Source organism: Cervus elaphus, chromosome 31 (genome assembly GCF_910594005.1).
Source record: "Cervus elaphus chromosome 31, mCerEla1.1, whole genome shotgun sequence".
NCBI classification, from domain to species: domain Eukaryota; kingdom Metazoa; phylum Chordata; class Mammalia; order Artiodactyla; family Cervidae; genus Cervus; species Cervus elaphus.
The window spans coordinates 40,964,375-40,987,416 of NC_057845.1; the positions used below are offsets into that span (position 1 = coordinate 40,964,375).

The 23,042-nt window shown below is 36.7% G+C and overlaps 1 protein-coding gene across 1 annotated transcript in view; it reads left to right on the top strand.

Moving 5' to 3' along the window:
• EPHA6 (EPH receptor A6) overlaps positions 1-23,042 on the top strand; it is a 924,354-nt gene that overhangs the window by 750,009 nt on the left and 151,303 nt on the right. Inside the window, exon 12 of the mRNA XM_043892992.1 lies at positions 13,871-13,996. Coding sequence (XP_043748927.1) covers positions 13,871-13,996 — 126 coding nt within the window. The remainder of the gene's footprint in view (positions 1-13,870; positions 13,997-23,042) is intronic.

Sequence of the window (23,042 nt, forward strand, 5' to 3'; positions counted from 1 at the left end):
ATACAAGTAGCTCATGCAGCTCAATATCAGAAAAAAACAAACAACCCAATCAAAAAGTGGGCAGAAGACCTAAACATTTCTCCCCCCCCAAAAAAAATACAGATGGCTAATGAACAATAAAAGATGCTCAACATTGCTCATTATTAGAGAAATGCAAACCAAAAATACAATGAGATATCATCTCACACAAGTCAGAATGGCCATCATTAAAAAATTCTGCAAACAATAAATGCTAGAGAGGGTGTGGAGAAAAGAGAATCCTCTTACACTTTTGGTGGAAATGCAAATTGATTCCCCCACTATGGAGAATGGTATGGAGATTCTTTACAAAAAACTAGGAATAAAGCTACCATACAACCCAGCAATCCCACTCCTGGTCAAATACCCTGAGGAAAACAGAAGTGAAAAATACACATGTACCCTAGTGTTCACTGCAGCAAGTATTTATAATAACTAGGACATAGAAGCAACTTATATGTCCATCAACAGATGAATGGGTAAGAAAGTTATGGTACATATACACATTGGAATATTACTCAGCTATAAAGAGGAACACATTTGAGTCAGTTCAATGAGGTGGATGAACCTAGAACTGATTATACAGAGTGAAGTAAGTCAGAAAGAGAAAGACAAATATCATTTATTAATGCCTATATATGGAATCTAGAATAATAGTATTGATGAGCCTACTTGCAGGGCAGCAAAGGAGACACAGACATTTTGGACTCAGTGGGGGAAAGGAGAGAGTGGGATGAGATGAGCAAATAGCATTAAAACATATACATTACTATATGTTAAGTAGATAACCAGTGGTAATTCGAAGTATGACAGCAGGGATCCCAAATCCAGTGGCTCTGTGACAAACTAGATGGATGGGACAGGGAGGGAGGTATACCTAATGCCTATTCATGTTGATGTTTGGCAAAAACCATCTCTGTATTGTAAAGTAATTATCCTCTAATTTAAAATATACATAAAAAATATTAGGGCTTTCTAATAATGTTGTCTTATGCTTATGGTAATTTACTCTCGTTTAAACGTACAAACAGTCCCATTAGGTAGAGTTATTTTCATTTCACAGATGAGATTGAAATTCAGAAAGTTTAAGGTCATAGTTTGTTATCTTTTACACAAATTCTTAATGATATCTAATTTCTAACATAAAGTTATTTCAGAGAGATTGCTGCTATATCAAATTAAAATGGGATTTGTTTCATTGAGTTTGTGCTAAATATATTTTATTATGATTCTTTGAAAGCTGCTTACTCTACAGGCCAGATTACTCTCAGATGATCTGATCAGTCCCCCATTAATTGTTCAAGCCAAATGTCAGAATATAAGCTGATTTAACTTCTTCACACTGTTTCTTGACCACATTATATGACCTGTTCATTAGCAACCTTTTTTTTTTTTTTTTTAAGGATTCTTTATTCTCAGACAATGTTTTTCAGTGGGTGCCACCAGCATTTTGAGAGAGAATTCCCATTAGGCAAGGAGTATTCCACTTACTGCAGTGCCTTAAACATGCATCCTGACCCCCTCCCCACGCACACACACTAAACACCAGTAATGTCTTCCCCCAGTCATAGTTTGCAAGGCTCCCTAAATGCACAGAGAACTGCTGAACTAATGAAAGATAGATAAATTACCAACCCCTGCAGCCAGTGACTTATGTTCATTTACCTTACACCAGTAGTTAAGTGTCTCTTAGTTATCCGATATCCATAAGTGTTTGAAATCATGTTAGATTAGGGCTACCAGATTTAGCAAATGAAACTACAGAACACCCACTTATCTGTTAACTCTATATTACAGACAATATAATGCTAATGTCACATGTCGATCTCTTTTTAACCCACCAACTCAAGATCACTAACAAACTGGAAACTCAAGAATGTGAGGTTTAGAAAAGCCTGTGGGAGAAACAGACATAGAGAATAGAATTGTGGACATGGAGAGAGAGGAGGAGAGGGTGAGATGTATGGAAAGAGTAACATGGAAACCTAACATTACCATATGTAAAACAGACAGCCAACAGGAATTTGCCTTACGGCTAAGAAACTCAAAGGGGGACTCTCTATTAGACGGGTGGGATGGGGAGGGAGGTGGGAGGGAAGTTCAGAAGGAAAGGGGTATGTGTATGCCTATGGATGACTCAGGTTGAAGTTTGACAGAAAACAACAAAATTCTGTTAAGCAATTATCCTTCAATAAAAAAATAAGTTAAAAAAAAAACATGTGTGAAAGGACACATTTTACATTTCAAACTTGTAATGGTGAGAGAAATACTCTCATCATATAAAAATCTAATTTATATTAACAAATAGTCTGCTGAAAGTAACTAGAATCAGAATACTTATAGAAATTTATATTTCTCCTGGTACAGAGAGTAGATTTTTTTTATTATTGAGCTGCAATGTAATTTATTAACAAATTCCACTATTGATCTAAAAAAAAGAGAGAGGATCAGCAACTTAGGAAATAAGGCACATCAGACTAAAATTATTTCATATCAAATTCCAAAAGGTTCATGAACTTAATTTCTTGTGGATTAAGTGATAAGGGAATTATAGCAAGGATGACTTTAGTTTTCCTGAATGAACTGTGAAAACATCAATTTGTAGTGTTTTGTGCAGTCTCTATTGACATGACTGGCCTTAAGAAGAAAAATGATAAGGCAGTGTTATCACATAATGTGAATAATGTGACATAATATGATATCTCAATGGAATATGTATTCATGCACACCAGCTTTTCTGTTTGTTTGTCTCAGATATAGAAAAAAAATGACAGTTACTGAAGAGATGCTACAATAAATGAAAGATCTTTTAAACCACAGTAAAGAAGCATAACAAAGCCATTATGAATGATGGAGCAAGTTTAGGAAAATGAAAGCTGCTATTAAAAATGGCAGGCTGTCACAACAACAAAAGTAGCAATCAGTGTAATCAAAGCAATAAAATATTTGCATTTAGTTTCTTTCAAGGAGTTAATATAATAGATATCTTTTCTAGGTTAACAGTTTTGAATAGTGTTGGATAATAAAATAGCAAAACTCAGATAAAAATCTCTAAATGTGAAGCAGATTAACATTATTTAGAGTCTCCACTCTACATGCTTTTTTCCCTCAGATTTTTCTTTAAGATAATTTCCTTATGTCCTTTTTACTTTCCTGTGCATAGTGATTTTTTTTTATGATCTAGTAGTATTGAACCAGGTTTATTGTTCCTTGACTTCAATAAATCTATAATCAAATAAAATGGGATCATTTTTTCCACAGCATATGATAAAATCTGAATTTCTTGTAATTATTTCCCCTGTTGTAAAATCACCATTTCTTTTGTAACTTTAAAGAAGAAAGCTTTATAAATATATGATATAATTATCTCCACCTGGTATTCAGTGAAGCTCCTTATGTTAATAAGTGTTTTCTCAGATGGTGATGAAACACTGCAGTGTGGAAAATACCGTATTTTGGCAATACCACACACAGGCTCATGTTTACTTTATTCTCAGTGATGAATATCCCATATAGTAACAAAAGAGTAATTAATTTGACTGTGGACAGTTACCTCAGAGCACTTTAGGGCTTACATTTAGCATTTTTGCCACACCTTTTTTTTTTTTCATTGAAGGATAATTGCTTTACAGAATTTTGTTGTTTCCTCTCAAACCTCAACATGAATCAGCCATAGATGTACATATATCTCCTCCCTTTTGAACCTCCCTCCCATCTCCCACCCCATCCCACCCCTCTAGGTTGATACAGGGCCTCTGTTTGTGTTTTCCTGAGCCAAACAGCAAATTCCTGTTGGCTATCTATTTTACACATGGTAATGTAAGTTTCCATATTACTCTTTCCATACACCTCACCCTCTCTTCCTCTCTTCCCCATGTCCATAAGTCTATTCTCTATGTCTGTTTCTCCATTGCTGCCCTGTAAATAAATTCTTCAGTACCATTTTTCTAGATTCTGTATATATGCATTAGAATATATTTATCTTTCTCTTTCTGACTCACTTTGCCATGTATAATAGGTTCTAGGTCCATCCACCTCATTGGAACTGAATCAAATGTGTTCCTTTTTATGGCTGAGTAATATTCCATTGTGTATATATGTACCACAACTTCTTTATGCATTCATCTGTCAATGGACATCTACGTTGCATCCATGTTCTAGCTATGATAAATAGTGCTGTAATGAACAATGAGATAAATGTGTCTTTTTCATTTTGGTTTTCTCAGCGTATATGCCTAGGAGTGGGATTGTTGAGTCATATGGTGGTTTTGTTCCTAGTTTTTGAAAGAATCTCCATACTGTTTTCTATACTGGCTGTATCAATTTACATTCCCACCAACAGTGCAAGAGCATTCCGTTTTCTCCAAACCCTCTCCAGCATTTATTGTTTGTCGATTATTTTGATGATGGCCATTCTGACCAGTGTGAGGTGATATCTCATTGTAGTTTTGATTTGCATTTCTCTAATAATAAGCTGTGTTGAGCATCTTCTCATGTGTTTGATAGCCATCTGTATGTCTTCTTTAGAGAAATGTCTGTTTAGGTCTTTTCCCCACTTTTTGATTGGATTGTTTGTTTTCCTGTTATTGAATTATATGAGCTGCTTGGAAATACATTTTGGAAATTAATCCTTTGTCAGTTGTTTTATTTGCTATCATTCTCTCCCATTCTGAGGGTTGTCTTCACCTTGCTTATAGTTTCCTTTGCTGTGCAAAAGCTTTTAAGTTTAAGTAGGTCCCACTTGTTTATTTTTGTTTTATTTCCGTTACTCTAGGAGGTGAGTCATAGAGGATCTTGCTTTGATTTATGTCATTGAGTGTTCTGCCTCTGTTTTCCTCTAAGAGTTTTATAGTTTCTGATCTTACATTTAGGTCTTTAATCCATTTTGAGTTTATCTTTGTGTATGGTGTTAGGAAGTGTTCTAATTTCATTCTTTTACATGTAGCTGTCCAGTTTTCCCAGCACCATTTATTGAAGAGGCTGTTTTTGCCCCATGGTATATTCTTGCCTCCCTTGTAAAAAATAAGATACCCATAGGTGCATGGATTTATTTCTGGACTTTCTATCTTGTTCTGTTGGTCTATACTTCTGTTTTTGTGCCAGAACCATTCTATCTTAATGACTGTGGCTTTGTAGTATAACCTGAAGCCAGGAGGTTGATTCCTCCAGCTCCATTCTTCTTTCTCAAGACTGCTTTGGCTATTTGGGGTCTTTTGTGTTTCCATATGAATTGTGAAATTTTTTGTTCCAGTTCTGTGAAAAATGCCATTGGCAACTTGATAAGGATCCCATTGAATTAGTAGACTGCATTTGGTAGTATAGTCATTTTCACAATATTGATGCTTCCTACCTAGGAACATGGAATATCTCTCCATCTGTTCATGTCATCTTTGATTTCTGTCATCATTGTCTTATAAATCATAAATGGGTGCTAAATTTTGTCAAAGGCTTTTTCTTCATCTATTGAGATTATCATATGGTTTTCATCTTTCAGTTTGTTAATATGGTGTATCACACTGATTTTCGTAAATTGAAGAATCCTTGTTATCACTGGAATAAACCCAACTTGATGATAGTGTATGAGCATTTTGATGTGTTGCTGAATTCTGTTTCCTAAAATTTTGTTGAGGATTTTTGCATCTATGTTCATCAGTGTTATTGGCCTGTAGTTTTCTTTTTTTGTGCTGTCTTTGTCTGGTTTTGGTATCAGGGTGATGGTGGCCTCATTGAATAAGTTTAGAAATGTTCATTCTTCTGCAATTTTTTGAAAGAGTTTTAGAAGGATAAGCATTAACTCTTCTCTAAATGTTTGATAGGATTCTCTTGTGAAGCCATCTGGTCCTTGGCTTTTGTTTTTTGTGAGATTTTTGAGCACAGCTTCAATTTCAGTGCTTGTAATTGGGTTGTTCATAATTTCTGTTTCTTCCTGGTTCAATCTTGGAAGATTGAACTTTTCTAAGAATCTGTCCATTTCTTCCAGGTTATCCATTTTACTGCCATATAGTTCTTCATAATACTCTCTTATAATCCTTTGTACTTCTGCATTGTCTGTTCTCTCCTTTTTCATTTCTAGTTTTGTTGGTTTGGTTCTTCTCTGTTTTTTTCTTGATGAGTCTGGCTAAAGATTTGTCAGTTTTGTTTATCTTCTCAAAGAACCAGCTTTCAGTTTTATTAATCTTTACTATTGTTTCTTTCATTTCTTTTTCATTTATTTCTACTCAGCTCTTTATGGTTTCTTTCCTTCTACTAATTTTGGGAGTTTTTCGTTCTTCTTTTTCCAGTTGATTTAGGTGTAAAGTTAAGTTGTCTATTTGTTGTTTTTCTTGTTTCTTGAGGTAGGCTTGTATTGCTATAAACTTCCCTCTTAGAACTGCTTTTGCTGCATTCCATAGGTTTTGAGAATTTGTGTTCATTGTCATTTGTTTCTAGAAACTTTTTTATTTCCCTTTTGATTTCTTCAGTAACCTGTTGGTTATTTTGAAATGTATTGTTTCATCGCCATGTGTTAGTGTTTCTTACAGTTTTTTTTCTTGTAATTGATATCTAGTCTCATTGCATTGTGGTCAGAGAAGATACTTGATATGATTTCAATTTTCTTAAATTTACTGAGGTTTGACTTGTGACCCAAGATGTGGTCTATCCTGAAGAATGTTCCATGTGCACTTGAGAAGAAGGTGTATTCTGCATTTGGATGGAATTATCCTGAAGATATCAGTGAGATCTGTCTCATCTAATGTATCATTTAAGACTATATTTCCTTACTAATTTTCTATTTTGATGATCTGTCCATTGGTGTGAGTAGGGTGTTAAAGTCTCCTACTATTATTGTGTTACTCTAAATTTCTCCTTTTATGTCTGTTAGTGCTTGTCTTATGTATTGAGGTGCTCCTATGTTGGGTGCAGATATTTACAATTGTTATGTCTTCCTCTTGGATTGATCCCTTGATCATTATGTAGTGTCCTTCCTTATCTCCTGTAATCTTCTTTATTTTAAGGTCTATTTTGTCTGATATGAAGATTGCTACTCCAGTTTTCTTTTGCTTCCCATTTGCATGGAATATATTTTTCCATCCTCTCACTTTCAGCCTATAAGTGTCTTTGGGTCTGAGGTGGATTTCTTGTAGACAGCATATATATGGGTCTTGTTATTGTATCCATTCAGCCAGTCTGTGTCTTTTGGTTGGAGCATTTAATCCATTTACATTTAAAGTAACTATTGATATATATGTTCCTGTTGCCATTTTCTTAATTGTTTGGGGTTGATTTTACAGATCTTTTTCCTTCTCTTGTATTTCTTGACTATATAAGTCCCTTTAACTTTTGTTGTAAAGCTAGTTTAGTGGTACTGAATTCTTTTAACTTTTGCTTCTCTGAAAAGCTTTTTATTTTTCCATCAATTCTGAATGAGATCTTTACCGAGTATTGTAACCTTGGTTGTAGATTTTTCCCTTTCAATAATTTGAAAATATCCTGCCATTCCCTTCTGGCCTGCAGAGTTTCTGCTGAAAGATCAGCTGTTAAGCATATGGGGTTTCCCTTGTATGTTACTTGTTGCTTCTCCCTTGCTGCTTTTAATATTCTTTATTTGTGTTTAGTCTTCGTTAGTTTGTTTAGTATGTGTCTTGGCGTGTTTCTCTTTGGGTTTATCCTATATGGGACTCTTTGTGCCTCATGGACTTCATTGGCTATTTCCTTTTCCACCTTGGGGAAATTTTCAACTATAATCTCTTCAAAAAATTTCTCATACCCTTTCTTTTTCTCTTCTTCTTTTGGAACTCCTATAAATGGAATGTTGGTGCATTTGATATTGTCCCAGAGGTCTCTGAGACTATCGTCAGTTCTTTTTATTCTTTTTACTTTATTCTGCTCTTCAGGAATTATTTCCACCATTTTATCTTCCAGCTCACTGATTTGTTCTTCTGATGTGGATATTCTGCTATTGATTTCTTCTAAAGTATTTTTAATTTTGGTAATTGTGTTTTGTCTCTGAATGTTTATTCTTTAATTCTTCTCGGTCTTTGTTAATTGATTCTTGCATTTTCTCCATTTTGTTTTCAAGGTTTTGATCATCTTTACTGTCATTATTCTGAATTCTTTTTCAGGCAGTTTGCTTATTTCCTCTTCATTTATTTGGACTTCGGTGTCTCTAGTCTGTTCCTTCATTTGTGTAGTATTTCTCTACCTTTTCATTATTTTTTTTTTAACTTATTGTGTTTGAGGTCTCCTTTTCCCAGGCTTCAAGGAAAGTTGAATTCTTTCCTTGAAGAAGATTGAATTCTTTCTTCCTTTTGGTTTCTGCCTTCCTAAGTTTGGCCCAGTGGTTTGTTTAAGCTTCCTATAGCATGAGGTTTGTGCTGTGTTTTTGTTTTTCCTCTGATGGGCAAGGCTGAGTGAGGTGGTACTCCCCTTTGCTGATGATTGGGTTTGTATTTTTGTTTTGTTTGTTGTTTAGATGACGCATCCTGTACAGGGTGCCACTAGTGGTTGGGTGATGCAGAGTCTTGTATTAAAGTGGTTCCCTTTGTGTGAGTTCTCACTATTTGATACTCCCTAGGGTTAGTTCTCTGGTAGTCGAGGGTCTTGGAGTCAGCGCTCCACTCCAAAGGCTCCAGGCTTGATCTCTGATCAAGAAAGAAGATTCCACAAGTGGTTTCTTATGGCATTAAGTGAGATTAAAACAAATATCCAAAAACAAGAAACCAAAGATGAACCCCAGACAAATGGTAGTTACAAAATCAGGCAAATAATAATTAAAATAATGGAATATACACATATACATATACACCCACGAGCAAAGTCAAAACAGTCCAACAAAAATAAAGTACAATAGATTGACCCAGTGAACAAAGGAAATCAAAAATTATATTTACCAGTTAAGAACAAAACTAACTAAAGCACAAACTGGAAAACAAAACTAAAGCAAGGTGCCAAGTGATGAATAAAGCAATGAAAACAAAACTAACAAATATGTTGAGAGGAAAGGAAAGAAAGAAATGAAAGAAAGAATAGATAGGCAAAGTTAAATAGAGGTAGATGAAGAAGATTCATACACATTAAAGATTAACTGCAAGGGGAAAAGAACAGTAGGAAAAGCAAACAAAGGAATAAATGTAGAAAAAATATAACAGGTTTAAAAGATTAAAAATTAAAATTATAAAAATGAGAAAATTATTAAAAAGAAAATGGAAGAAGAAAAAATGAAAACTTGACAGAACTGCAAAAGCCCAATGTAGAAGCAGAGGTCTACAACAACAATAAAAAGTGTGACTGAATAGGCACATATTCACATACACCCATAAGTAAAATAAAAACAGTCCAACAAAAATAAAGTGCAATAGATTGACCCAGTGAACAAAGGAAACCAAAAATTATATCTACCAGGTCAAAACTAACTAAAGCATAAATTGGAAAATGAAATTAAAGCAAGGTGCCAATTAGGGATTAAAGCAATGAAAATAAAACTAACAAATATGTTGAGAGGAAAATAAAGAAAAGAAAGAATAGATATGCAATGTTAAATAGAGGTAGATGGAGAAGATTTATATACATTAAAAATTAACTACAAGGGGAAAAGAACAGTAGGAAAAGCAAACAATGGAATAAATTAGAAAAAATAATAATAGGTTTTAAAAATTGAAATTAAAAAGAAAAGAAAAAAAGGAAAACTCCACAGAACTGCAAAAGCCCAAAGCAGAGGCAGACGTTTATAACAACAGTAAAACATGTGACTGAGAAAGAAAAAAAGTTCAAAAGCTTAATTAGCTTTCATAGAGCCAATAAAATCAACTACAACAGAGGGGGAAAAAGGGAAGAAAAAGAAAAAAAATCCAAAGGAATCTACAGAACAAGTCAAAACATAAGAATAATAGATGTTTTTCTTGAGTCTCTGCTGTCAGGGTCCTGTCCCTCACTGGGAGTCACAGTCCCCCTCTCCTCCCCGGGATGCCCTCCAACACTGCGCTGATCTCTGGGCCTGCTGTGGGGGCAGCTCAGATTCTAACCTGGTCCTGTTCCTGGGTGTTCTTCCCTCCAGTGTCCACAGCTATCAGAGCTAGTGCGTTTTCTTTTGTGGGACCTCTCAGTGACCTTTTATATATTCCATTGACACAGAGTCTGCTTGGTTGATTGTGCGGATTTAATCTGCAGCTTTTACAGCTGGTGGGAAGGTTTTGGGTCTTCTTCCTTAGCCACACTGCCCCTGGGTTTCAATTGTGGTTTTATTTCCCCCTCTACATGTGGGTCGTCCACTGGGGTTTGCTCCTGAGGCTGCCCTGGAGGACGGGTTTGCCCCTGTGAGGGCCGGGTGTGGAAGTGATGCAGCTGCTTGGGTCGCAGGGGTTCTGGCAGCACCAGGTACTCAAGGGACTTGGCAGCTAGGGCAGCAGGAAATATAGTCTCTAGAAGGGGATGGCAACCAGCATTGGCCAAAGTGCTCCAGGATTCTTGCCTGGAAAACCCTCCTCCCTCCCTGACAGAGAAGCCTGGCAGGCCACAGTCTACAGGGTCGCAAAGAGTCGGACACTACAGAAGCGACCCTGTGCACATAGATGCAAGACTTTTTTTGCCTGTGGCAGCTCTGCCCCAGGGAGAGCTGAGCAGGAAGGTGGCACGGCTGCTTGGCTTGCGGGGACCCTGGAGGCGCCAAGTGTGCAGGGACACGGATTGCCTCCGCTGCAGCAGTTATGGCCCTCTCAGAGTCTTTTTTTGAGCCTCTTGTAACTGGTGATTAAAAGGCCTCTTTGGCCAGACTTTCTCTGTAGCTCCGCCCTCAGGTCCTTAGAGGGCTACCTTGCTGGGATTCTTCTCTATTGTTCGGCATTTCAGGCACATAGAGGGACCCCCTGTTTGGGGTTCTACTCTTAGATCAGCGCATCAGGCACTTTAAGGACCCCTGGGTGTGGTCCTATTCTGTAGTTCAGCGTTTGATGAGCCAGCCTCTCTATTGTTCAACCAACAATGCTGGTGTAGGGGGAGAGAGAGACCATGGTGATGGCTCCACCCCTTCCATGTGACTCAGCAGTGTTGCCTTGCTTCCATGGCTGCCTGGCTTTCCTCCACAGGCATTTCCCACCACGATCTCCTCCCTCACATCCCCTTGATCCATCTCTCCGCAGACAACAGCAACCCTCACCCTGGGATTGTGCCACAATCCCGGAACTCCAGCTCCCAGCCACGGCCCCTTCCAGGGAACCTGCATCCCTGTCCTGGGTGTGTATGGCTGCGGCAAGGACTGACTGATTCTCATTCCATTTACACTGCCGCAGATCAGCTGTTTCACTCTCAGCCTTACATGTTTTCTCTTCTGTGTCAGACCATTGCCTGCCTGTAGGAATTGGACTTCAGCTTTAGTTCCCCCACCCGCCGAGGGCAGGTCCAGTCCTAATAACACTCCTGCTTTTCCCCCTAGTTCCTTCATCCTACCAAGTTTTGCGTGGTTCTATAGAAGGTGATGGCACCCCACTCCAGTATTCTTGCCTGGAAAATCCCACGGACAGAGGAGCCTGGTAGGCTGCAGTCCATCGGGTCGCAAAGAGTCAGACATGACTAAGCGACTTCACTTTTATTTTTCACTTTCATGCACTGGAGAAGGAAATGGCAACCCACTCCTGTGTTCTTGCCTGGAGAATCCCAGGGGGAGGCTGGTGGGCTGCCGTCTATGGGGTTGCACAGAGTCAGACACAACTGAAGTGACTTAGCAGCAGCAGCATATCTACATGCACTTCTGTGTCTGAAGGTGTATTCCTGATGTATCCACAGACAGAGATGTACTCCACATCCATCTACTCCTCTGCCATCTTGTTCTCTTTTGCCACACCTTTTAATGTTTAAGGGACTCCAGCTCTGCTGGGTCATTTTACTAGAGCTCCATAGAACCCACAACAAAACCAATTTATTCACAGTATATGACACGCTCTCTATGCTTTCTTTAATCCAATGTACAATATATAGGCCTTAACCATTAAAACATTCATTATAACTTTGTTCTTTTGTAAAAAACATCTCTAAAGATCTGAGAAATGTTGCTTTTTTTTTAGCAACAACTTCCTCCATAGCAGCAAGATATATAGAGTGTGGTATACCAGATCCCTTTAATCCTTGTTAAAGTTAAAAGAAAACTTCAAAATTTTAATTTATTTCAGGGGTAAAGTTTATATCAGAGAACAGAGTGAAGTCTTTTCAAAAATATGTGCGTGTGTGCTAAGTCGCTTCAGTCATGTATGACTCTGTGTGACCCCATGGACTATAGCCCACCAGGCTCCTCTGTCCATGGGGTTTCCCAGGCAAGAATACTGGAGTGGGTTGCCATTTCCTCCTCCAGGGGATCTTCCTGACCCAGGGATTGAACACGCATATTTTATGTCTCTGACTTTGTCAGATAGGTTCTTTACCACTGGGGCCACTTGGGAAGTCCTTTTCAAAAATATGGGACTTTCTAAATTTGAACTTGTGGAAGGAGAGATCCCAGGTCTCTACATAGGAAAACTTCTGTTCCTGATGAGGGCTTCAGAGGTCTCAAATGAGATGTGTTTCTTACAACCATCAGGGTAACTTGATTTTAGGGTATTATTGTGATTCAAACTTATGTGTACCATATCAGTTAGCAATGCACTAATCATTTATATTATGTTTTCTTCTGAGTGATTTTTAGTGTCCTTTAGGTCCTTGAGACACCTCGTTGTAATGCCACTATTCCAAAGTGCTAGGTTTCTAATTCACAATCAGGAGATCATGATCTTCCAAATAGGAAGTGGCTCGTTATTTATTTTTAATCTTTAGTGTAAAGACTTTGTCCTGGGAGTCCACCAGCTGTGTGATATCACTTTTCCACTCCAGTCCTCAGTTCTTGGTCTGTAAAACATAGAGTTTTTGACTGGATGACCTCTGAAGTCCTTTGTAGCTCTGACATTCTTTTTGTCTATGATTCATTATATTATTTTATAAATAAACTTCTAAGTAGTTTATTTTTTCTTGTTTCTTTCTCAGTAGCATTCTTAAAAATGAAAAAGCGTGTGGTTCTACCTTTGCAAACTCTTATGTCTGGTCCCTAATTAAGCAAATTAAGGATGAAGCAAATTAAGAAATGTGTATGTTGTTTTTCTTACGACTGTTTCAAAGATGTATGTAGTTACTGTATGGTATAGAAGTCTTCTTCATTTTAGGCTCTCATACTGGTACACCAGAAGTGAGCACCGCTGCTCATAGTGGAGCACACATCTCAGAGCCTATTGTGGCTATTTTCTGCATATTTCTATCGCATGTGACAGAGAAGGCAATGGCACCCCACTCCAGTACTCTTGCCTGGAAAATCCCATGGACGGAGGAGCCTGGTGGGCTGCAGTCCATGGGGTCACGAGAGTCGGACACGACTGAGCGACTTCACTTTAATTTTTCACTTTCATGCTTTGGAAAAGGAAATGGCAACCCACTCCAGTATTCTTGCCTGGAGAATCCCAGAGACAGGGGAGCCTGGTGGGCTGCCATGTATGGGGTCGCACAGAGTCGGACACGACTGAAGTGACTTAGCAGTATCGCATGTGGTGAATTCTGCAAACAGGCAACATCAATAACATTTATATCCCTTTTGTCAAATGTAGGTTTAGAAATTTATCTTAGTATTCTGGTGCTTCTAACCCTCTTTAATTGTAACTACGTAAGAGTAACTTTCTTTTCAAAAAACTAGGCTTATTTCATAAATTTATGAATAAAAATGCATTCCATTCCTTGTAATTACGTAACTTCCTTGTAAGGTTTGATGTCTTTGTTGATTGTAGGTTTTGTTCCAGTTAAATGATCAACAACTTTTCCACAAAGAAGATTTTTTGATTAATGTCCATTTTTTATCTCTTAAAAGGATCCTTCCCGGCCATTGGGGTGGAAACGTTCTGCCCCAGCTTCCTGAGGGCAGGGTTTTTAAATAGCCTCCAGGCCCCGCATCCAGCGCCAGGGGGAGGATCTTTGCCCCCCAGGATTCCTGCTGGTAGGTATTTCAGGTGAAATTTTCTGCCACCAGATACAGCAGTAAAACTGTGCTTACAACTGACAGACCCACAACACAGAAATAAGTATTTCTGAACTATATTGTTGAACAGAAATGCAAGTGGCTTTTTGATTAATAGATACAGAAACCACATTTGTGATATATAATGCTCCAAGAATAATGTAAAGGAAGTGGGAGAAGGATCTGTAAACTGAGCATCTGATAGTATAGTGCTACCTCTTTCTTCTAGGGTAGATTTTTCACAAATAAAAACTAGAGATTCAGGTACCATATTTGTAATTCAAGAATAAAAGAAGGTCAAATTTAAGCCACTTTACCACTTGTCACAAAGCCACTTTACCACTTGGAATTGGCTAGAAAAGAGAATTTAAAACTGAGTTTTACTAAATGAAAAATTATTCTGTATTTGTGGTTTACAGAGATTTAAATAAAGTTCCATTTCACTAAAGAAAAATGATTTGACAAAAAAGCGAGAAAGTAGCAAATTTGACATTTAACATTAACGAAAAGACAGTTCTAAGAAAATTAATGCATGCTTTCCCTAGAAATATCAATCTGACCAAAACCATATTTTATCAATGAAGAACAACAAAATATAGGATACTGAACCTTTTAAAATATAATTTCAAAATTTAGTAAGTCACTTTTTATATTTTCCTTGGTATTATGATAATCATTAATTGTCTTATTATTATTTTGTAAAATATCTAGCTTTCTTCCTCCCTTTTACATGAAGCATGCAAATCCATTTTATATGTGTTTAGAAAAATGGAATTAGGATATTGATCCTTGAATTTTTATCATAATTCTTGTGGTTTTTGTATCATAGATAATACTATGCTACAAATTATGGTAATGATCCTATATTTTCACGAGGGTGACCCAGCCAGCCGAATAATGGGAGCATTTGAAAAATTAGGGAATAAAATGGAAACAAAATCTCATCATGCAAATTTCTTACTTTTCTTAGCAAAATTATGCCATCAAACCCTAAAATTATTACACTGACGTTTTTCATTTGCTTTTCAATTACCTTTGCCTACCTTCAATTACTCTTGCCTGCAAAAAGTAACAAACCATAAGTATGCTTCCATGTCATTTGGTTTTATCATTGGATAATAACTGAAGTGGCCAACAATGCCATGGATAGAGTAGGGACCAAAATTATATGAAATAAAAATTAGTAACTTTTATTCTCATGAGTGTGATGCCACCCTTTTTTTCTCTCTAGAACAAAGTGGTATCAGTTGCATAGAAATTTTATTGTTGTTGGTGGTGGTAGTGATGGTAATGTTGTAAAAAATTAGAAATAGAAGTCTATATAAACTGAGCTTGCAGAGTTAACAGCAAATATAAAAAATGTAGCTTTCATATATATTATTAATATTTCACTGATTGGAATTGGAGAGATGAACGGATGATGTGTAGTTTGATAGTTTAATCTTTAACTCTTAATGACAAATCTTGGTGGATTTAGGTATGTTTGGCAGAAATGACAATATGAACTTCAGTAGTGACTTGAATTATTCAACATTACTGGTAAAAGTGATAACCCCTGTCATTTAGCCACTGAGAATGATAGAAGCAAGATAGTGTTTCTATAACACATACACAAAAACAACTTTCCAGAGAGGAATCTAAAAGAACGCTAGCACTCTGTTCATCTAAGCTTTCAGCCAAATTCGCCTCCAGCCTTCATGGGAGAGAAAACTCAGTTCAGTTTTCATTACTTACATACAAATCAGGTATAATAAAATTGCTTCATAAAAAAATTATAGATCTAAACCTGTTCCTATTCCCTCAAAGTGAAATTAACTGAACTGACTTTTTCTGGCTTATATCGCTTAGATAAGTGATCCCTGTACACTTTCTTTGGTATTTTTCAATAATCACTGCTATGATTTCAAAGGTAATCTTTATCCTCTTTCATTCAGCTATAGTTTATTTCCCAAGAATTTACTGTATAATTTTGTGTAAAGCAGGGTGAAGCAATGATCATGAGAAGTTTTTATTGTTTCATGTTAAAAAAAAAAAAGTAAACTCTTTATTTGCTACCTACTAGCTGAGTGACTCTTCGGGTTTAAGACATCATTTGAGGACACAAAGCACTCCTTCCTTTAACCTGAATCATGGTACTTTTAAAATGCTGGCCAGAGGTTGATGGCTACTGGGCAGAAATTAATTTGCTTTCTACCAATTGGCTATATATTGCAGAACTTTTAGGGTCTCATAGATATTTGCTATGTCATTCAAAGAATCACAAAATCTGTTCTAATTAAGGTGCTAATTTAGTTCCCAATTACATCCTTAATCAAATTTAAATGAGATACATGATTATGCCTTGTCTAAAATAGGTTATTTGCATTCATGTCACACTATTCCATTGAGGAATAATATTTTTGCAGTGTTTTTACACTAATAAAAGAATCACTGAATCATAAGTACCAGAAAGCAGACAAGTCTGAAATCTGTATTTATGTAATGGCTGTCAATTTTCTATATGACCTTTCTCATTTCTGGAAGAGTTGTAGTAAAGGGTTATTATTCTTAGTTTCAAATAGGGAAAAACACCAGGAAGTGATGGGCTGAAAATTGAATACCAAATATATTCATATGTTATTGTAGTGCTTTTCAAATAGTAGTCACTCAGTGAAGTAAGAAAATCCCAGGAGAGAAGGCAGGAAGAGTGGGGAGGGGAGCTAAGACAAGCAAAGTGGATGGGGAAAGAAAGGAAAAATAATTATAGAAAGACATAAGTGAACTTATATTTTTTTAATCAAACTCTTCCCCATTGTATTCCTCCCTATTAAATTCAAATTCTATCTCCTTGAATTAATGTCCCTCTTGGAAATATATCATCCATATATAATCTACAGTGATAAGTTGGTCTCTTTGCTCTACCTAGTTATTCCTTTGATTTATTTCTGTAGTCAAACAGTATTTGAAAGTAAGATAGAACATTTTATATGCCACAGTGTATTGATTATACATAGGGACTTAGACTGATGACTCATCTTAAGACAGACTCTACCTTTACACTTTTGATGGTTTCATATGCTTACAATAAACAAAGAAAATCAGAGTAATGAAGCTGTTGAAAAATAGAATTATTCACTAATAATGATGTAATAGTATTCAGAAGTTGCACTGGTCCAATTTTCTCTGTTACAGCAATAACTCTAACATCATGTGACATCTTAAATTTACATAAGATCCAAACATTACAATGTATCTTGAAAACTTATTTATAAAATATAAAGGCATATTCATTATGCTCAGAAGGTAATATCTTACATTGGGGTTGAGTATGATTAGGTCAAAAATTCTACCTTACACTTTTCTAATAGTTTTTTGTCATTGTGGAAGACTTGATGCTATTTTTCATTAATGAAATAATTCATATATATCAATTAGATTCTAGGCCAAACTCAGATATATACCTTAAACTAAGAAGCTTTTTTAATTATGAGTAAAGTCCAGAAAATAGCAATCACAGAAAGCAGTCTACATGTGGAATTTAGAAACAGATAAATTCTAAAAGAAAAAAATCAATGTTGAAGGTCTTCCTAATACTTCCTTTGTGGTTAGTTTGGAAACTCTTTAATTGTTGAGGGGATATTCTTCTGAAACACCAACTCAGTTTATCTACCTATGCTTTAAATATAATGCTATATATAAAACACCTTTTTTGGGATTTTTACCTGGTTGGATGGCACCACCAACTCAATGGACATGGTTTGGGTGGACTCCAGGAGTTGGTGATGGACAGGGAAGCCTGGCGTGCTGCGGTTCATGGGGTCACAAAGAGTCGGGCACGACTGAGCGACTGAACTGAACCTGAGTTTTTCTCCATTGCATGCCATATGTTAGGTTCAAGGTAAATGATGGGGTAAATAGCTCTATTCACCTTGCTTTGCCGATTTTGTGAGACTTCCTGTCTGTTTACTCTGAGTCAGTTTAAAAAACAACTGTGAACACATGAGGACTCAAACACCAGACTTGCAATTATTAGGTATATCAGTTCAGTTCAGTCACTCATTCATGCCTGACTCTCATGGACTACAGCACAACAGGCTTCCCTGTCCATCACCAACTCCCAGAGCTTGCTCGAACTCATGTCCACTGGGTCAATGATGCCATCCAACCATCTCATCCTCTGTCCTCCCCTTCTCCTGCCTTCAAACTTTCCCAGCATCAGGGTCTTTTCCAGTGAGTCAGTTCTTCACATCAGGTGGCCAAAGTATTGAAGCTTCAGCTTCATCATCATTCCTTCCAATGAATATTCAGGACTCATTTCCTTTAGGATGGACTGGTTGGATCTCCTTGCAGTCCAAGGGACTCTCGAGAGTCTTCTCCAACACTGCAGTTCAAAAGCACCAAGTCTTCAGCACTCAGCTTTCATTATAGTCCAACTCTCACATCCATGCATGACTACTGGAAAAGCAGTACCTTTGACTAGATAGACCTTTGTTGGTAAAGTAATGTGTCTGCTTTTTAATATGCTGTCTAGGTTTGTCACTGCCGTTCTTCCAAGAAACAAGTGTCTTTTAATTTCATGGCTGCGGTCACCATCTGCAGTGATTTTGGAGCTCTCCCCAAAATAAAACCTGTCACTGTTTCCATTGTTTCCCATCTACTTGCCATGAAGTGATGGGACCAGATGCCATGATCTTTGTTTTTTGAATGTTGAGTTTTACACCAGCTTTTTCACTCTCTTCTTTCACTTTCATCAAGAAGCTCTTTAGTTCTCTTTGCTTTCTGCCATGAGGGTGGTGTCATCTGCATATCTGAGGTTAACCATTAGGTATATGATTAATAGTAATATTTAATATCATTTATTTTTTACCTTTGGAAAGAGATTTGGATGAGCCTTATACTCAAGTAACAAGACTTTTTCATATCCTCACTGCTGTCTCCTGACTAGTAATTGTTAAGATATGAATTCACAATTCAAGTTTATATAAACCAATAACAGATCCAACTAGACCATTTCTATAGCAATGGACTAACAGTGCCAAGTCAATATTAAATGTCTTTGAAGTATATTAGCAATGATTATCAGTGTTTTCCTTTCCATATTTCATGTGAAATCCTATCTGGAGTCAGGGCAAATATGGCATGCACTATTATCCTGTCAAAAAAATTTTATTGAGAAGGCATATAGTTTAGATATTAGAAATAAGCCAGGAAAAATAAGTAAGGTTGAAGTGGCAGAGACTCTAGGATCTAGTGAATAATATATTATCAGATTTTGATGCATATAGAGTACTGCAGAAAGGCATTAATGTAAATATATAAGATTGAATGGCAGACTTTGAAGGAATATACAGTGAGTTAAGAAAAATTGGTATGAGCTCAGTTTGTCAAGGGAAATCAACAATGGAAAAGTATATATCTTTTAAATACAAACTGCAGTTTAGAAAAATCAAAGTAAACTGTTCCGTTTCTTTATATGTTCAGGCATCCTAGAAAAAAAAATCAGTACCCTTGTTTTCAGTCTACAATTGGATATTTAAAACTTAATCCCTTCTGACAAAATTTCTACTTGCTAAAGTTCTCCTGTGAATGATTATTCTTTTTATATTTTTTGGTAGTATTTATGGCAAATTTCTTTATTTTATCTTTAAAAAATACTGTTGTAATAAATATACATAAAAGATAAGAGACGGTGGTTTACATTTCAAGTAAGAAGTCTTCAAGGGGGAAAAAAACAAGCTCCTTTTTGGTTGAAGGGTGTGTATTTTATATATTTCTGTGGCTAAAAATGTTGCCAATTACCCTAATAAGATATATGTGAATGAGTGTTTTTGTTTGTACCTACTTAAACCAAGAGCTAATTATAATAGGAATAAATTAAATTAGATTAAATGTGCAAAGTAAAATCCTGAATAAATGATTCAAAATGCAAATTTTGAATCTGTGTGTGGTAAGAGAAACCTTCATCTCGATTCCTAACTCCTGGTTTCTTTATTCTTTGCCATGTGTCTGATTTCAAGCCCCAGTAAGTCCTACTCAATACCTTTCTGCACAGTTGTGTCTCCTAGACAACTCTCCTCCTTGAAAGTTCATTCAGCTCCAGACTTTAAAAGGAAATTCTGTAAACTGCAACTATTTGAAACTAGGATAGGGACTCTGAGGTAGGATCAGGGAAAAAAAACCAAGATTATTCTATTTCAGGTTTGAGGAAAGGCATAGAGAAGAGAAGGTCACTGATTAAATGACAAAGAGAACACACCCAGCTGACAGAAGCACAAGAAAGGTGACGCGTGGCTGTATTTCTAGTTAAACATCTAAACAACCCCCTTAAACAACAGTGTTTGCAACACTGTTATTGCTAGGTTAGAATTATTTAAAAACACTGTTTGGCATATATTGATAGGATATGTCAGGAGGGTGTGTAACTTCCTCCGTTCTGGCTCACTGCAACAAGGATTTAAAATGGCGGACCAGTGTTACCGCTTCATTACAGCTCAGAGTGTTATTTGGTCAAGAAAGTTCATCCCCACGCGTGAAGGTGAGCTGACCTCGCAGGAGAGGCCTCAGCCAGTCTTGGCTCCCTCTTTTTATATGTTTTGTCTCCACCCACCTGGCCGGCGCTGTGCAAACTAGGGCTAGCCAGGAAGGGGACCTGTTTGTTTCACCTGAGGTTCTCACTCTGGTCCAGGAATTTTTCCTTTGTTCCCTTTTCATGGGCTCTTCCCCTTTCTTTGTCTATCTTTTAGCCACTGCCATTTTGGACTCCTTTATCTATTCTAACTATTCCAAAACCAGTGCAAGAAAGGTTAGCCAGGTGACATTAAGATTTGTGTTTGGTCTGCTTCCTCTGTTGCTTAAGGTCAGTGAGTTCCAAAGAGTGTGTATGTCATATTTTGGTTCTTTGGCTTTCCTGAGGACAAATACACAAAAGGTTAGAAAATGATTTAAAATTTATGGATGACAACTTGAAAGTATCATTTGAACAAAGAAAAGTCAGGATGGGACTATATATAAAATGAAGGTGTAATTCAAACCTTCAAGTATCATTCAGTCTGTAACAACTTTAATCTGTTGCACAGTCTGTGGGTTTAAGAACTCCTATTGTCAGATGATTCTGATGTTGTGGTAAGTAGTTCATAGACTCAGATTCTTTATGGATTATACTTTGTTTTCTGGCCAAAAATAACAGGCTCTCTTTTCTAAGAAAATTGATATATACTCATATAAATAAATGTTTGTATGTAATTTTAGGAAGTTTCTGGCTCCCCTTGAAGTCCATCGATGAAGAATTTCAGATTATTAAAAATTTAATATTCTGTATATAAAGTTCTGTTTAACTGACATCATGAGCAGCAGCATCTTCATGTCAGATTGACAGTGCATTTAAAAGAAAAAGAAACAAAGGCCAGGGTGCATTTGATATCAAACTCAAACATTTACAGGCTTCCCTGGTGGCTCAGCTGGTAAAGAATCCACCTGCCATGTGGGAGACCTGGGTTTGATCCCTAGGTTGAGAAGATCCCCTGGAGGAGGGAAAGGCTACCCACTCCAGTATTTTGCCTGGAGAATTCTATGGACTGTATAGTCCATGGGATCATAAAGAGTCAGACACGACTGAGCGATTTTCACTTTCACTTTCTTTGGAACATTCAAAGATGGTTTCAATTGTTTTTTCCTGTCAGAAAAACATGAAAAATCTTAAAGGAGCCTTTAAGTAATCTCCAGATCTATTTTACTAGTTATTTTTACTTTTCTATTTTCAGATTCCTTAAGTAGTTTTAGCCTTTGACTTTACCTCTGCTTTCTAATTAGCATAAATGCTTTTTTTCTCTAAATACCATTTGAATAAGTTTCAGTCTTAAAAATCCAGACTTTATAGATATGACAGTTTAAATTATCAGTTGAGAATGTATATCTGTGCCCTAGAGACGTTCATGTTTTATTATTACAAACTGTACCATCTATTTTGGTCCAATTCAAAGACACTATCAACACTTTCAAAAGACTCATCCAAGAACCATTTTCTTTTCAGAAAGAAACATTCTGAAAAATTTTGCACAGTCTACTAAAGCTTAATCTCCATGTGAGTCAGTATTTAATCTTTGTGTTTCTACTGGGATTGTTGGGTTGGTGTTTTCACCTTAATGGGAAATAAAAGAAATCGAGCTGCTTAAATGCCTCTTGCCTTCCCACAGAGCACCACGCTTGCTCTCCTGGGCTGCTGGGCCACTTTGGAACATAGAATGGTGGGGAAAGACCAGCCCTGTTGTAAAACACATTTCATCTCAGCATTTGTTCTCTTGCATTATAGGACGAAGCACAGTGGAAGTCGCCCTGTGGCACGAGTCTAGCTTTTTATAGTTCTATACACAGAGGTCTTACAGAAATGTGTTTAGCAAAATTGAACATTAAAAAACATTTAATTATTTGTAAGAGTTTCAGAAAAGATTAAAAAGTAAGTAGTAACTTTCCTGAGGGTGAAAAAAATAAAAGTAGCTGGTAGTTTAATTTATATCATATATTTGAGTCATTTGGATTTTCTTGGTGGCTCAGTGGTAAAGAATCAGCCTGCAATACAGGAGCCTCAGGAGATCCAGGTTCGGTCCCTGGGTCAGGAAGTTCCCTTGGAGGTGGGCATGGCAATCCACTCCAGTATTCTTGCCAGGAGAATCCCACGGACAGAGGAGCCTGGCTACAATCTATAGCATTGCGAAGAATCGGACACTACAGAGCAAACAAGCATTGATTCATTTAACAGTGTTTTCACCATTATAATTAAAATCTCACCATAAATAACCAATGCAGTTAAGATTAAATATATCCCGTCCAGAGGTTTGTGTGATTTTTAAATTTTCTGTTGATTTTCTTTTGACTAGTGAATCATATAAAAGACCAAAAGACTGAATATTTGATCATTTATATAATCGTAACACACTTTGGAAGCCAGAGTAGGGCACGGCTTTTAAAACACTACTGGAAAATATGACATCTTTTTCTCAGAGCTTCAGGACTCTTTCTTAAAACACTCCTTTGTAAATTAAACTTAAGA